Source organism: Salmo trutta, chromosome 23 (assembly GCF_901001165.1).
Source record: "Salmo trutta chromosome 23, fSalTru1.1, whole genome shotgun sequence".
NCBI lineage: Eukaryota > Metazoa > Chordata > Actinopteri > Salmoniformes > Salmonidae > Salmo > Salmo trutta.
In genome coordinates, this window is record NC_042979.1 from 7,791,217 (window position 1) to 7,806,681 (window position 15,465).

The 15,465-nt window shown below is 42.3% G+C and overlaps 1 protein-coding gene across 1 annotated transcript; it reads right to left on the minus strand.

The window, feature by feature from the left end:
- Positions 1–5,063: 5,063 nt before the first annotated feature.
- LOC115159199 (fructose-1,6-bisphosphatase 1) lies at positions 5,064–8,589 on the minus strand. Its single transcript, XM_029708676.1, has 7 exons — positions 8,343–8,589; positions 7,128–7,290; positions 6,931–7,023; positions 6,564–6,704; positions 6,105–6,242; positions 5,700–5,819; positions 5,064–5,453 (listed from the first exon to the last, which is right to left on the minus strand). Exons 1-7 carry the CDS (start codon positions 8,510–8,512, stop codon positions 5,265–5,267), a joined length of 1,014 nt encoding a protein of 337 aa, XP_029564536.1. The 5' UTR covers positions 8,513–8,589; the 3' UTR covers positions 5,064–5,264.
- Between the last annotated feature and the right edge of the window lie 6,876 nt (positions 8,590–15,465).

Below are 15,465 nucleotides of genomic sequence, written 5' to 3' on the forward strand. Positions count from 1 at the left end.
GCATTAGCATCGAATAGCCCCCGTGATATGCAACTTTTCAGGGAAGTTAGGAACAAATATACACAGTTAGTTAGGAAAGCTAAGGCTAGCTTTGTCAAACAGAAATTTGCATCCTGTAGTACAAACTCAAAAAAGTTCTGGAACACTGTAAAGTCCATGGAGAATAAGAGCACCTCCTCCCAGCTGCCCACTGCTCTGAGCTCTGAGGCTAGGAAACACTGTTACCACCGATAAATCCACTATGATTGAGAATTTCAATAAGCATTTCTCTACGGCTGGCCATGCTTTCCACCTGGCTACCCCTACCCCGGTCAACTGCCCAGCACCCTCCACAGCAACCCGCCCAAGTCCCCACCATTTCTCCTTCACCCAAATCCAGATAGCTGATGTTCTGAAAGAGCTGCAAAATCTGGACCCCTACAAATCAGCCGGGCTAGACAATCTGAACCCTCTCTTTCTAAAATTATCTGCCGAAATTGTTGCAACCCCTATTACTAGCCTGTTCAACCTCTCTTTCGTATCGTCTGAGATTCCCAAAGATTGGAAAGCTGCCGCGGTCATCCCCCTCTTCAAAGGGGGTGACACTCTAGACCCAAACTGCTGCAGACCTATATCTATCCTACCCTGTCTTTCTAAGGTCTTCAAAAGCCAAGTTAACAAACAGATTACCGACCATTTCGAAACCCACCGTACCTTCTCCGCTATGCAATCTGGTTTCAGAGCTGGTCATGGGTGCACCTCAGCCATGATCAAGGTCCTAAACGATATCATAACCGCCATCGATAAGAGTTATTACTGTGCAGCCGTATTCATCGACCTGGCCAAGGCTTTCTACTCTGTCAATCACCACATTCTTATTGGCAGACTTGGTTTCTCAAATGATTGCCTCGCCTGGTTTACCAACAACTTCTCTGATAGAGTTCAGTGTCAAATCAGATCGCCTGTTGTCCGGACCTCTGGCAGTCCCTATGGGGGTGCCACAGGGTTCAATTGTCGGGCTGACTCTCTTCTCTGTATACATCAATGATGTCGCTCTTGCTGCTGGTGATTCTCTCATCCACCTCTACGCAGACGACACCATTCTGTATACTTCTGGACCCTCTTTGGACACTGTGTTAACTAACCTCCAGACGAGCGTCAATGCCATACAACTCTCCTTCCGTGGCCTCCAACTGCTCTTAAATGCAAGTAAAACTATCAATCGATCACTGCCTGCACCTGCCCGCCCGTCCAGCATCACTACACTGAACGGCTCTGACTTAGAATACGTGGACAACTACAAATACCTAGGTGTCTGGCTAGACTGTAAACTCTCCTTCCAGACTCACATTAAGCATCTCCAATCCAAAATTAAATCTAGAATCGGCTTCCTATATCGCAACAAAGCATCCTTCACTCATGCTGCCAAACATACCCTCGTAAAACTGACCATCCTACCGATCCTCGACTGTCATCTATAAAATAGCCTCCAACACTCTACTCAACAAATTGGATGCAGTCTATCACAGTGCCACCCGTTTTCTCACCAAAGCTCCATACACTACCCACCACTGCGACCTGTACGCTCTCGTTGGTTGGCCCTCGCTTCATACTCATCGCCAAACCCACTGGCTACAGGTTATCAACAAGTCTCTGCTAGGTAAAGCCCTGCCTTATCTCAGCTCACTGGTCACCATAGCAGCACCCACTCGTAGCACACACTCCAGCAGGTATATCTCACTGTAGCAGGTATATCTCACTCCAGCAGGTATATCTCACTAGTCACCCCCAAAGCCAATTCCTCCTTTGGTCGTCTTTCCTACCAGTTCTCTGCTGCCAATGACTGGAACGAACTGCAAAAATCACTGAAGCTGGAGACTCATATATCCCTCACTAGCTTTAAGCACCAGCTGTCAGAGCTGCTCACAGATCACTGCACCATAGACCATCTGTAAACAGCCCATCTATCTACCTCATCCCCATACTGTATTTATTTATTTATCTTGCTCCTTTGCACCACAGTATCTCTACTTGCACATTCATCTTCTGCACATCTACCAGTCCAGTGTTTAATTGCTATATTGTAATTACTTCACCACCATGGGCTATTTATGGCCTTAATTCCCTTATTTTACCTCATTTGCACTCACTGTATATAGACTTTTTGTTTTCTTTTTTTGTACTGTATTATTGACTGTATGTTTTGTTTATTCCATGTGTAACTCTGTGTTGTTGTATGTGTCGAATTGCTATGCTTTATCTTGGCCAGGTCGCAGTTGCAAATGAGAACTTGTTCTCAACTAGCCTACCTGGTTAAATAAAGGTGAAATAAAATGTTAAAAACTAATCTTGCTAGCTGTCACTCAAATGGCGAGGGGCTAATGCTCATTGGCTAGAACTCAAATTGCTAGGAGGCTGGCCCATGTGTGGGAAAATGTAGGGGAAATGGTGCAGCACTGCTTCCAGAAAAACAGTTGCTATCAAACTAGGGACTTTGTGGCTAATTGAGGTAAGACAGTAATTCTGATCATAGATTATGCATGTATGATCTACACATTGACACATCCAGCCCAAAGCAGGAGGCTTAATAGCAGTGTAGAACCTATATTTCTCAATGCCAGAAACACATACAGTATAATAGTAACTTAGAAAACATACCCAAATTACTAACTCTTAAGTCAACTGTTATAATGCGGTTTTAAAACTTTGGAAACAGTTCCACAACGCCCCGCAGTCAGAGTCACACGATGAATGGAAAACTTTGTTAAAAGTGGGATACATTTGTATCCCACTTTGGGCAAATTGGGCATCTACTCGTCAATCTGCGGGGCACATTTCAACCCTGAAAACTTCCGCGGCTATCAACAATGGAAAGAGGGCTTCAGCAAGAAGTTGCTTCTAAAAGTGGATGCTCTCCCTACCATCAAGGTGGCTTCTAAGCATCTCAAACAGCCAGCAGAGACCGTGAGAATGGAAGTGAACCGGTAAGTGAAAGCTATAGCGCATTTAGCTCACTGTCTTCCATCTAAATAACACTAATAAACGTTTCTCATGGTTTGACACACTGTATTGAGCTAAGCCACTGAAGGAGTAACACCTCCCCCTGCTGGTGAGTCAGCAACACAACATGGACAACAAGTGGAGGGATTTGTATATTGGGTTTTATTCAAAACATCTTTCAGGTCAACCAGTGCAAATGACACAACAACCCTCCATTAGGAGGGGGAGGCTGAGGTTTTATTTGGTCTATGAGGGGGTTGGTCCCTCAGTTTAGTGGTCCAAACAAATCTTGGTTCACTGTAAGACACGTGGGATGCGTCGTAATAATTTAAACAGGCTTCCTCCCCTCTCTCAAGCATCTCCGACCTTGTCAGATGAGAGTAGGAGAGGAAAGGAGAAGCAAAAGCCACTTCAGACTACTGAGAATGCACCCTAGGATCTCTGACTGACTCCCCCTATACTCTTTCCCCCCTCCAGTGTCTTTGGTCCCAGACCTGGTTGGTCAGGTCTGTGGAGATAAAAATACTACTCTCCTTGTTCACAAGGATCAGCTGGAGGAAAGCACTGCACTGATTATGTGATCAACAAATCACCTCAACTTCTAAACAACTGGGTATGATATATTCCATTAAATATATACAGTACCAGTCAAAGGTTGACACACCCTACTCATTCTAGGGTTTTACTTTATTTTTTACATTGTAGAATACTGAAGACATCAAAACTATGAAATATTAAACAAGAAAGTACTAAATAAATCAAAATATATTTTATATTACAGGTTCTTCAAAGTAGCCACCCTTTGCCTTGATGACAGCTTTGCACACTCTTGGCATTCTCTCAACCAGCATCATGAGATAGTCACCTGGAATGCATTTCAATTAACAGGTCTGCTTTGTTAAAAGTTAATTTGTGGAATTTATTTCCTTCTTAATGCGTTTGAGCCAATCAGTTGTGTTTTGACAAGGTAGGGGTGGTATACAGAAGGTATCCCTATTTGATAAAAGACCAAGTCCATATTATGGCAAGAACAGCTCAAATAAGCAAAGAGAAACAACAGTCCATCATTACTTTAAGACATGAAGGTCAATCAGGAAAATTTGAAGAACTTTTAAAGTTTCTTCAAGTGCAGTCGCAAAAAATCATCAAGCACTAGGATGAAACTGGCTCTCATGAGGACCGCCACAGGAAAGGAAGACCCAGAGTTACCTCTGCTGCAGAGGGATAAGTTTATTAGAGTTAACTGCACCTCAGATTGCAGCCCAAATAAATGCTTCACAGAGTTCAAGTAACAGACACATCTCAACGGTTCAGAGGACAGTGTGAATCAGGCCTTCATGGTCTAACTGCTGCAAAGAAACCACTACTAAAGGACACCAATAAGAAGAGATTTGAGATTTGCTTGGACCAAAAAAAACAAGCAATGGACATTAGACCGGTGGAAATCTGTCCTTTGGTCTGATGAGTCCAAATTTTAGATTTTTGGTTCCAACCGCCGTGTCTTTGTGAGACGCAGAGCAGTTGAACGAATTATCTCCGCATGTGTTGTTCCCAACATGAAGCTTGGAGGAGGTGTGATGGTGCTTTGCTGGTGACACTGTCAGTGATTTATTTAGAATTCAAGGTACACTTAACCAGCTTGGCTACCACCGCATTCTGCAGTGATACACCATCCCATCTGGTTTGCGCTTAGTGGGACTATCATTTGCTTTTCAACAGGACCATGACCCAAAACACACCTCCAGGCTGTGTAAGGGCTATTTGACCAAGGAGAGTGATGGAGTGCTGCATCAGATGATCTGGCCTCCACAATAACCCGAACTCAACCCAATTGAGATGGTTTGGGATGAGTTGGACCGCAGAATGAAGGAAAAGCGGCCAACGAGTGCTCAGCATATGTGGGAACTCCTTCATGAGTAAAGCATTCCTCATGAAGCTGGTTGAGAGAATGCCAAGAGTGTGCAAAGCTGTCATCAAGGCAAAGGGTGGCTACTTGGAAGAATCTAAAATATATTTTGATTTGTTTCACTCTTTTTTGGTTACTACATGATTCCATATGTTATTTCATAGATTTGATGTCTTCACTATTATTCTACAATTTAGAAAATAGAAGAAAAAAAATCTAGATAAACACGAATGAGTAGGTGTCCAAACTTTTGACTTGTACTGTATATCCACAGGTCCATCCATATGATGCAAAGATTACTAGCTTGTGGTCAGGGTCAAAGGTTGACCCTCGTGGACAAGCAGGTCATGATGGATCCAGAGAAGGTTCCAGCGCTGTCTCACATGCGTGTCTTCTTGTAGATGGCAATGTACTCCTGGACGTCTTCAGGGGAGCCCAGGACTACAGGAACCCGCTGGTGGATGTTCTCTGGCTGGATGTCCAGCACGTTCATCTCCCCCGTGGTGGCCATGCCTCCAGCCTGCTCGATGATAAACGACATGGGGTTGCACTCGTACAGCAGCCTCAGCTACACAGGGTGGGGTGGAAGAGAGACAATGGTTAGTCACGTTAATATACTGAGAAAAGGCCTCGTTCATCCTACACTTGAATAAACTTCTCTCATTGATCGTTACATTTCCTATCTCTCTTGGACACAACCAGCCCTCTTTTGGTCACTTGTATGTTTAAAAAAAAGAAAAAAGTTTAGTATATTATATATATTTTTTAGAGTAGATATTCATTTATATGAACTGAAGCGCTCTTCCTGATTCACCTTGCCCTTGGGGCTCTTGACATTGGCGGGGTATAAGAAGATGCCTCCGTACACCAGAGTCCTGTGCACATCAGCCACCATTGAACCAACATAACGCCCACCATAGGGGGCACTGCCATCCTGGAAACAAAAAGCAATATAAAGTTAGAAATAATTCAATAACTGAAGTAGTCACTTCAGTTTTAGTCCCAGATATTCTGTCATTTTATATTTTCTTCATTTAGCCAACGCTCTTTTTTAGTGCGACTTACAATAGGGGATTTTAAAAAGTAGATAAGACAACCACATCAGGCATATTTCAGTAATTTTATTGGTCACTTAATAGTACCCAAAGAGTTAATGGTTTAAAATGACAGTGTAAAACGTATGCCCTGTGTCCTTTCAGGTTTATAGTTAATGAATTACCTCTGGGTATTTCTTTTTCTTCAGGTACTCTGTGACGTCTGGGTAGAAGTGCTGAGCATAACCTTCGTTTAGACTGTAGATCTTTCCTCTCTTCTTGATCTTCACATCCTTGTCTGTTAGGATGAACTCCCCGATGGACTAAACAGACAGAGCAAGGACTGACTGAGCAAGTTCATGGACCATTGGATTTAGATATTATTTGTGTTTTGATGTTCTTTAATTGCTGTTTTACTGTAGTGTGTTGCTATTTTAAATGCACTTTTAATCATGAAAGTTTACCCAAAATCCAGAAACTTCCAAGTGATTCCATACATTGAAATTCATTCAGTGAAGTTGTCTCACTTCAGCATTCCAGGGGGGAGAGGGCAAACTCCACTGAACTAGTTTCAATGTATGGAATCATTTGGGAGTTTCTGGATTTTGGGTAAACTTCTCCTTTAATTTTGATTTGGAACTTACAGGGTCCAGCATGAAGCAGTTGACCCCTTGTCCTGTAGAGAGTACCATCATGGTGGCACTGCCGTAGAGGGCGTAACCGGCGGCAACAATGTGACGTCCAGACTGCAGTGCGTCCTTCTCATTGGGCTCATCGTCTGTCGTCTTGGAGACAAACATGAGGATAGTTATTACCGAAAATAACAGAACAGTGAAACAGCCTAACTACAGTAGAAATTGGCACTGTGGTGTGACTGAGATAAACAAAGTGTCTGAGAATGAAACAGAACGTCTGGGAATGTTACAGAATGTCTGAGGCTAAAACATAATGTATGTTTGGGCCATAGAGGAATCATAGAAAAAAAACACCAGAAACAAAACAAACACTAACCTTTCTGTAGATGGCAAAAATTGTTCCAATTGATACAAGACAGTCAATGTTTGACGAGCCATCAAGTGGGTCAAAGCACACAATATATTTCCCCTGCGAGAGAAATAAAAAGGACATTGTCACATTGATGTCACAAGAAGATCCCAACTTCAATCTGGGCCACACACACATGCACTGCCCCGTCCCTCCACACGCACCTGTTTCTCTGGCTCCACGATGAGGGCCCTCTCGTCCTCCTCTGACACCAGGACACAGGAGGTGAAGGAGGACTTAATCATGTTGATGACCAGGTCGTTGGACAGAACATCCAGCTTCTTTACCTGGTCACCTGTCACGTTGGTGCTCCCAGCAATGCCATAGCTGGAGAGAAGGACAGGCGAGGGAGAGAAAGACAGGCGAGGGAGAGAAAGACAGGCGAGGGAGAGAAAGACAGGCGAGGGAGAGAAAGACAGGCGAGGGAGAGAAGGACAGGCGAGGGAGAGGAGAGAGGAACAGGGGGCAGACGTGTGAGAGCAGTAACATCACTAGGCCCATCTCTGTCATACAGTTGAGGGGAGGGAGGGACAAGGACAGGGCGTAATGTATTTATATAATCAAATCACATTTGTATTTGTCACATGCCCCCAAATACAACAGGTCTTACCGTAAAATGCTTACTTACAAGACCTTAACCAACAACGCAGTTCAAGAAATAGAGTTAAGAAAATATTTACTAAATAAAGTAAAAAATAAAAAGTAACAAGTAAATAACAATAACGAGGCCATATACAAGGGGTACTGGTACCGAGGCAGGTTAGTCGAGGTAATTTGTAGGTGTAATTTAGGTAAACTCTTTTCTGTCATAATGTAATCCCCTCCGGATGGCATTGAAGTGTCCACTGCTTTGTGTCAGTGTGGAATGTAGTCTGAGAACGCACTGGGCACAGAGATATGCCTGATAAACAGGTACTAGGCCTACTTCCTCCTAATGAAGACAATAGGCATGTCTCACGAGGAAAAACATGCATGATTTGTGAGTAGCCTACCTTATTCCAATAGCCTTGGCTTGCATGAAAATAACAACATACAATTATGCATTTCGTGTGGACATTGACCTGAGTCGAGGTTGACAACGGTATTAGGGCCAACAGATTAGATGGACAGTCAGGCACAATGTAAATATTATATTTGAGTCTCCCTGCCCCGGTGCATGGTTGGTTGTAGTAACTCACAAATTCAGCAAAAATCACTGTTGATCAGTTATGAAATACTTCAAATTCAATTTTATTCGTCACATGCTTCGTAAACTGGTGTGGACCAACAGTGAAATGCTTACTTATCGTCCTCCTCCGCTCAGTTGATAAATGTGTCATTTAGACTACGAACGAACACAACCGCTGACAGTATCACTTTCTGCATGCAGCAACACTTACAGGTTGGCAATCCCAGCTTTCCTGACGGCGGTGGAGATGGCTTTGACGGCTGTGCAGATGGAGTTGAGGAGGGTTGTCAGTTCTCCCGTTCCCTTCGCCTTCCTTCCCTCCTCCAGCACGAATCTCGTGAGGGTAACGACATTAGTGTCGAATGAGCCCCGGTCAGACATGGCGACTTAGAAGGCTGTACAGGTTTTTGAGAGGGGACCAGGACAGGTGAGATCCTCAATGTTTCTAAAGTTAAAATATAACTAAGAGCCGAGAGAGCGGGAGAGGCGGGGGTGTGCAGTTGTTTGAACCAATCACAGTTGGCCTTTCAAAGGGAGGGACGAGGTTGAGAACACATGTGGCTGAGCAGGTTAGTGAGGGCAAAGTTCACAGATAATAAACAGGTTCGCACAAATGTTCCAGTGATGTTGGCCCGGTTCCAACCGGTTACTTTACCCCCCTCTTACCCGTGTCGGTGATTTCACATACCCTGAACTTGTTTTGAAATGCACTGTCCCCAAAACGTCTGCTCTCTGCATGATATGTAGGACATATATTGGGTACCTTATCAATAAATAGATTACACGGAGAATGCAGATAGTGTGCAGTTAGGTCCCTATTCATTTTGAATGAGAGAACTACATTTAGTGCAAACCCTGAACTATAATAATGTGTGAACATGTACTAGTCTGTAGGCCTGGCCTACAATGCAGTGGAAGGCTACCAGTGGACTGTTGAAGCAACTCAAATACTTGTATGACATTCGGAGTGAAACAAGGATGATGAGTTATGAGACAAACTATTCTGCAGCTGGTTTTTAGATATTTACGATCTCTGGTGGTCTCTTATATGTCCTTTAGTGTTGGGAAATCAGTCTGACAAGGAATGAAAGATACCAGAGAGAAACCAGTTGCTAAATCATGTAGCCAAAAAGTGAAAAGGTGATAGCATCTCCCATAAAGACCACTACAACACGTTTTTTTCAATGCATGGTAGGCTACACTTATTTATTTAAATAATTCAATTTGTAAAATCTGTTGTGGTCAAATTACACAGCGGTCAGCACATTGGTTTAACAGCCTAGATTATCATGAACACTGATAAATCCATTTTCTTCTAACTCTTTTATGAGCTTCTGGCTATCAGCCCTTTAAGCATGCTTTATGTACATGTTCCTGAGAATAGCTGAGTCTAAAGTGCAGTTCATAGTTCAATCCTTTGGGTTCTCTTTGTTGCTCTACTTTAAAGATGTATTTTCTTGTGTGTCTGAAATGACACCCTAATACCAACATAGTGCATTACTTAGTAGTGGACGATATAGGAAATAGGATGCCATTTTATGCAAACCTTGTGTACAAAAACAATGACAAAAGCTAATGACGAACACAGTTAGGTAAGATGAGTTCATTGGGCCGGGTTTACATGATTTTGTTACGCAACTTTGGACAAAATGTCTGACAGGGGGGTTTCACAACAAGATGCTGATTTAAACTTTGAACTTTGAAATGGAGCCACAGGTGACCGCTGAGAGCCAATGGTTTGCAAGAATCAAAGACCAGATTCTAGGGGCATATCTGAACTGTTTTCAAACTTGCTTTGTGTTTCTCCTTCAGTTTGTTAAAAGAGACTTCAGAAGAATTGAAAGAGTGGCAAGTAGCCTAGTGGTTAAGTGCGTTGGGCCATTTACCGAAAGGTTGCTGGTTCAATTCCCCAAGCTGACTAGGTGAAAAATCTGTTCATGTTCCCTTGAGCAAGGCACTTAACCCTAGTTGCTCTGGATAAGAGTGTCTACTAAAATGTAAGAAATATATTATTATGTGGTTTTGAGTCTTATCTAAAAGGGTTATAGGCTACAGCAAGAGCAAGATTGTAAGAGCAGCAGTGATGGAATGAGAAAATAAAGTTAATCTATTATTTTCAACACTTTACTGAATAGTTCCTGAGTAGTTTTTTAAGGTCAGAATGTTGGGCTCCTACTTGTTATGTTGGGCACCTACTGACCAAACAATATGTTATGATTTTAAAAATTTTCTCAAAGACATGTATTGCTAAATATTAAGGTTTAAGGAAATACAGGCAGGGATTAGTGTGTTGTGTGAAGAATCCAATACTTTAACATGTATGCGACACAAATCACATTATTGTGGGAGCACCTCTAAGAGTATGAATTAGGCTGTTTGAGAATGTTTGAATCCTAAGCAACCTGCATACACATTGTTTGAAGTACAATAGACTGGAAATAGTACAATAGTGCTGGGAAACCTTGGAAGAGCATGGGTGGAGTAGGCATTGTGGTGCTCATGTGAATTTCCTTTTTCGGTTTCAGACCAATACCTAGTTGAAGTCGGAAGTTTACATACACCTTAGCCAAATACATTTAAACTCAGTTTTTCACAATTCCTGAAATTTAGTCTTAGGTCAGTTAGGATCACCACTTTATTTTAAGAATGTGAAATGTCAGAATAATGGTAGAGAGAATGATTTATTTCAGCTTTTATTTCTTTCATCACATTCCCAGTGGGTAGAAGTTTACATACTCAATTAGTATTTGGTAACGTCGCCTTTAAAATGTTTAACTTGTGTCAAGCATTTCGTGTAGCCTTCCACAAGCCTCCCACCATAAGTTGGGTGAATTTTGGCCCATTCCTCCCGACAGAGCTGGTGTAACTGAGTCAGGTTTGTAGGCATCCTTGCTCGCACACACTTTTTTAGTTCTGCCCACACATTTTCTATAGGATTGAGGTCAGGGCTTTGTGATAGCCACTCCAATACCTTGACTTTGTTGTCCTTAAGCCATTTTGCCACAACTTTGGAATTATGCTTGGGGTCATTGTCCATTTGGAAGACCCATTTGTGACCAAGCTTTAACTTCCTGACTGATGTCTTGAGATGTTGCTTCAATATTTCCACATCATTTTCCTTTCTCATGATGCCATCTATTTTGTGAAGTGCACCAGTCCCTCCTGCAGCAATGCACCCCCACAACATGATGCTGCCACCCCCGTGCTTCACGGTTAGGATGGTGTTCTTCGGCTTGCAAGCCTCCCCCTTTTTCCTCCAAACAAAACGATGGTCATTATGGCCAAACAGTTCCATTTTTGTTTCATCAGACCAGAGGACATTTCTCCAAAAAGTTGTCCCCATGTGCAGTTGCAAAACGTAGTCTGGCTTTTTTAATGGAGGTTTTGGAGCAGTGGCTTCTTCCCTGCTGAGCAGCCTTTCAGGTTATGTTGATATAGGACTTGTTTTACTGTGGATATAGATACTTTTGTACCCGTTTCCTCCAGCATCTTCACAAGGTCCTTTGCTGTTGTTCTGGGATTGTTTGCACTTTTTGCACCAAAGTACGTTCATCTCTAGGAGACAGAACGCGTCTCCTTCCTGAGTGGTATGATGGCTGCGTGGTCCCATGTTGTTTGTACTTGCGTACTATTTTTTGTACAGATGAACCTTCAGGCGATTGGAAATTGCTCCATGTAATGGAAACCCTTTTGAATGAAAACTCCACGAGGAAATCTGTAGGCAAGCAAGTTTTATTTTATTTGAAATGTTACCTTTATTTAACTAGGCAAGTTAGTTAATAACAAATTCTTATTTACAATGACGGCCTACCCCGGCCAAACCCGGACGACGCTGGGCAAATTGTGCGCAGCCTTATGGGACTCCCAATCACGGCCGGATGTGATACAGCCTGGAATTGAACCTGGGACTGTAGTGACCCCTCTTGCACTGAGATTTAGTGCCTTAGACCGCTGTGCCACTCGGGAGCCCCCGAGTGGCGCAGTGGGAGGGTTGTCGGCGGTTCAATTACATTTACTCAGCGAGCGCAAAGGAACCATGCCTGCAAAACCTGTTACGCACCTGCATAAGGTAAGTCTGAATACGAACTACTGAGAAGTGTGTAGGAAAGGTGTCAATTTCCTAAGTCTGAATTGGGCCCAATGAGTTTAACCTAATTACTGTGTGTCACACCCTGATCTGTTTCGCCTGTCCTTGTGCTTGTCTCCACCCACCTCCAGGTGTCGCCCATCTTCCCCATTGTTCCCCTGTGTATTTATACCTGTGTTTTCTGTTTGTTCAAGCCTACCAGCATTTTGTCTCAGCTCCTGTTGTTCCCTAGTGTCTCTTTTTCTCGTCCTCCTGGTTTTTGACCGTTGCCTGTCCCGATCCTGTGCCCGCCCGCCTGACCTGAGCCTGCCTTCCTTCCGTCCTTTACTTTGCCCTCTGCTCTGGATTATCAACCCCTGCCTGCCTTGACCTGTTGTTTGCCTGCCCCTGTGGTTACGATCAACATTGTTACTTCACAGTCTGCACTTGGGTCTTACCTTGATTCCTGATAGTGAGGGAGTATAGGCCTATACCACCATCTTTGGTTAAGGCAAGGGGGTTTTGCTGACCATGTGACCTGACCAAGGAAAACTGTGGGCCCTATTTTATAAATGTGGTGAATTGACTTCTTTTGGTAGTGATGATTTATTCTTTAGGTAATTTATTTAAAAAATCTGAAGGCACTCGCACATCTGAGCTATCTTTGTTGCAGGTGCATGGTAACAGTTGAATAAAATGAGAAAAGAAACCTGTACACTGCTCATTATTAAGCTTTAGGTATCGGCCTCAAGGCCTTCATCAGAGCTTTTGTGAGCGTTTACAATTTGCACCCCTATGTAGACGTTGCTCCACCCACATCTGTTCAATGCATCGAATGGGGTTAGAGTCGTGGCATTAATTCATGTTCATGTTCACATTTACAAAATAACATGCATGGGCATTTCGTCATTAAGACATTTTGTGAATAATGTCTGGAGGGTGAAAAGGAAAATGGTTCCACATGAATAAATGTTCATGTGGGCTGTGTTATGTCGTTAAAACCTCTCGTTCTCTCAAACAGAGAATTAGAGAACATAAAGGTTCAATCAGGTGAAACGACAGGGATTATCCAGTCGCAGTACATTTTAATGACCTAAAACATGACATTTCTACCTTTTTTGGGGGGGATTTTGTGGCATAGAGAAAGTATCAGACAGGGGAGGTGATATAAATAATACTCTGAGTAAAAGAGAATGTTTTTGGATTTTCACCCTCCAGACATTAATCCCAAAAAAGGTCTTAATGACGAAATGCCCATGCATGTTATGTTGTAAATGTGAATATGAATTAATGCCACCACTTCAGATTACAATGACGTTTTTTTTGCACTATACCCAATGATTGATGAAAACTTACTTGATAGAAATGCACATTGTTATATTTGGTAACACTTGCTTATTTTCCCTCGACTCCAACCCCATTCGATGCATTGAGCGGATGTGGGAGGGGAAATGTCTACATAGGGGTGCAAATTGTGAACACTCTCAAAAGCTCTGACGAAGGCCTTGAGACCGATACCTAAAGCTTAATAACGAGCAGTGATACTAGCAAGAGCAGTGTGCAGGTTTCTTCTTTCTTCTCAGGTACTGTAATTTATTAAACAAAAACCTTGACTGACTCATTGGCATGACTTACCACGAAAATTGTAATATTATGTTTTTTACTGATTAACCCTCAAGCTACCAACATATTTTACATACATAAATTACCAGAAACTATGGGGAAAAACAATTTTAGCAAAAAATCGACTTATTTCTTTGTTGCAAAAATGTAAAAAAAACTGTTTTTGCTCCATTATGGGGTATTGTGTGTGTAGATTGATAATATATATATTTTTTTTTAATCCATTTTAGAATAAGGCTTGTGGTGGCTAATTTCCGCATTACCAAATGAGGATTTACAAACACACCAGTCCGAGTTAAAACTACATCTTTAATACTTAAGATACTTTTGCAAAAGTTCCTTACCCCCAATAATGCATTCTCTCGAATGAATCATTTAATGAGGTGATTGCAGAATGGCTACAGGGATCTTTTATAGCAACGATACAGCCCCTTCAACGTACATTGACAAACCACAGATACTTAGTAACAGTTCACAAAGGTTACGTTTTGTATGACAGATATCCATAAAACACATCAGACAGTAACTGCTATGTCAACAGGATTAATGGTATAGCCCAGTATCTGGTCTCCTTAGAACTGTCCCTCCCTGGTACGGTATTGAACAGAACTATTTCATCCAATGGCATATATCAATTGTCAACTCTAGATACTCCCATCTTAAGCAAACCCCCTCTTGACCCCACTCCTGGACAGGCTCACTGGGGAGTGAGCCTCTAGGCCATATATTATCACAGGATAAGTGTGAGATCTAAGAGACCATGGTCCCAGACACTGCCATAAACCTCCCCACAATAAGGAAAAGGAGGGTGTGACTTGCTCACAGACATTGTGGAGACAAGTCATTGGTTCCCCAGTAATCACGCCATCCCTTCACATGGTTTAAGCATAGGTAAAGAGACATTCACATATGAAGACAATATTTCATTCTGTCCTCCTCTCTTGCTGATATTCTGCAGAGCAACAGAGACAAGTAAAAGACAAGTCTGACCTCTTCCCCTCTCTGGGCCCCAAGTGTCTGAGCCCCAGCTAAGGGAAATGTGTAACTGAAACATTCCAGAGTCAAAGGACACTTTCTAATGACAAGTATCTCACATAAGCATATTATACTTAATAAAACATCTTAATTATCTATGTTACCCAACTAATTCTGATTCTTCCACGACAGGCTGTAACGTGGAAAAGTGACGGGGTCTGAATATTTTCCGAAAGCACGTTACACATTTTGTCATATTTATGGGGTAAAGATGAATGCCAAGTGATCCTGAGAGACATTGACCAACATATGGATTCATTTTCTTTATTTACTTACCCCAGAGTCCGCATTAGAATTGCTGCTAGTGAAACAATTGGACTATAGGGCCTATGGCAGGCTGCTCCAAAAATCATGCCCAGATCCTCTAAATCACTTCAAACCAATTGGTATAGCACCCAAAATACAGTATCATAACAAATTGCACATATAATGTATTGGAGGATATTATAGGAATTCTGGTATACATATACAATTTTCAGTAAAATAACTATTTGATTGGAGAATACACACCAATACAGCACAATGTGTACATTTAGAGGGTAGCTGTTTCTGTATTACAGTTGTATTACAGTTCTACAAAGTATTCATACAATTTACATACTTTTATGAG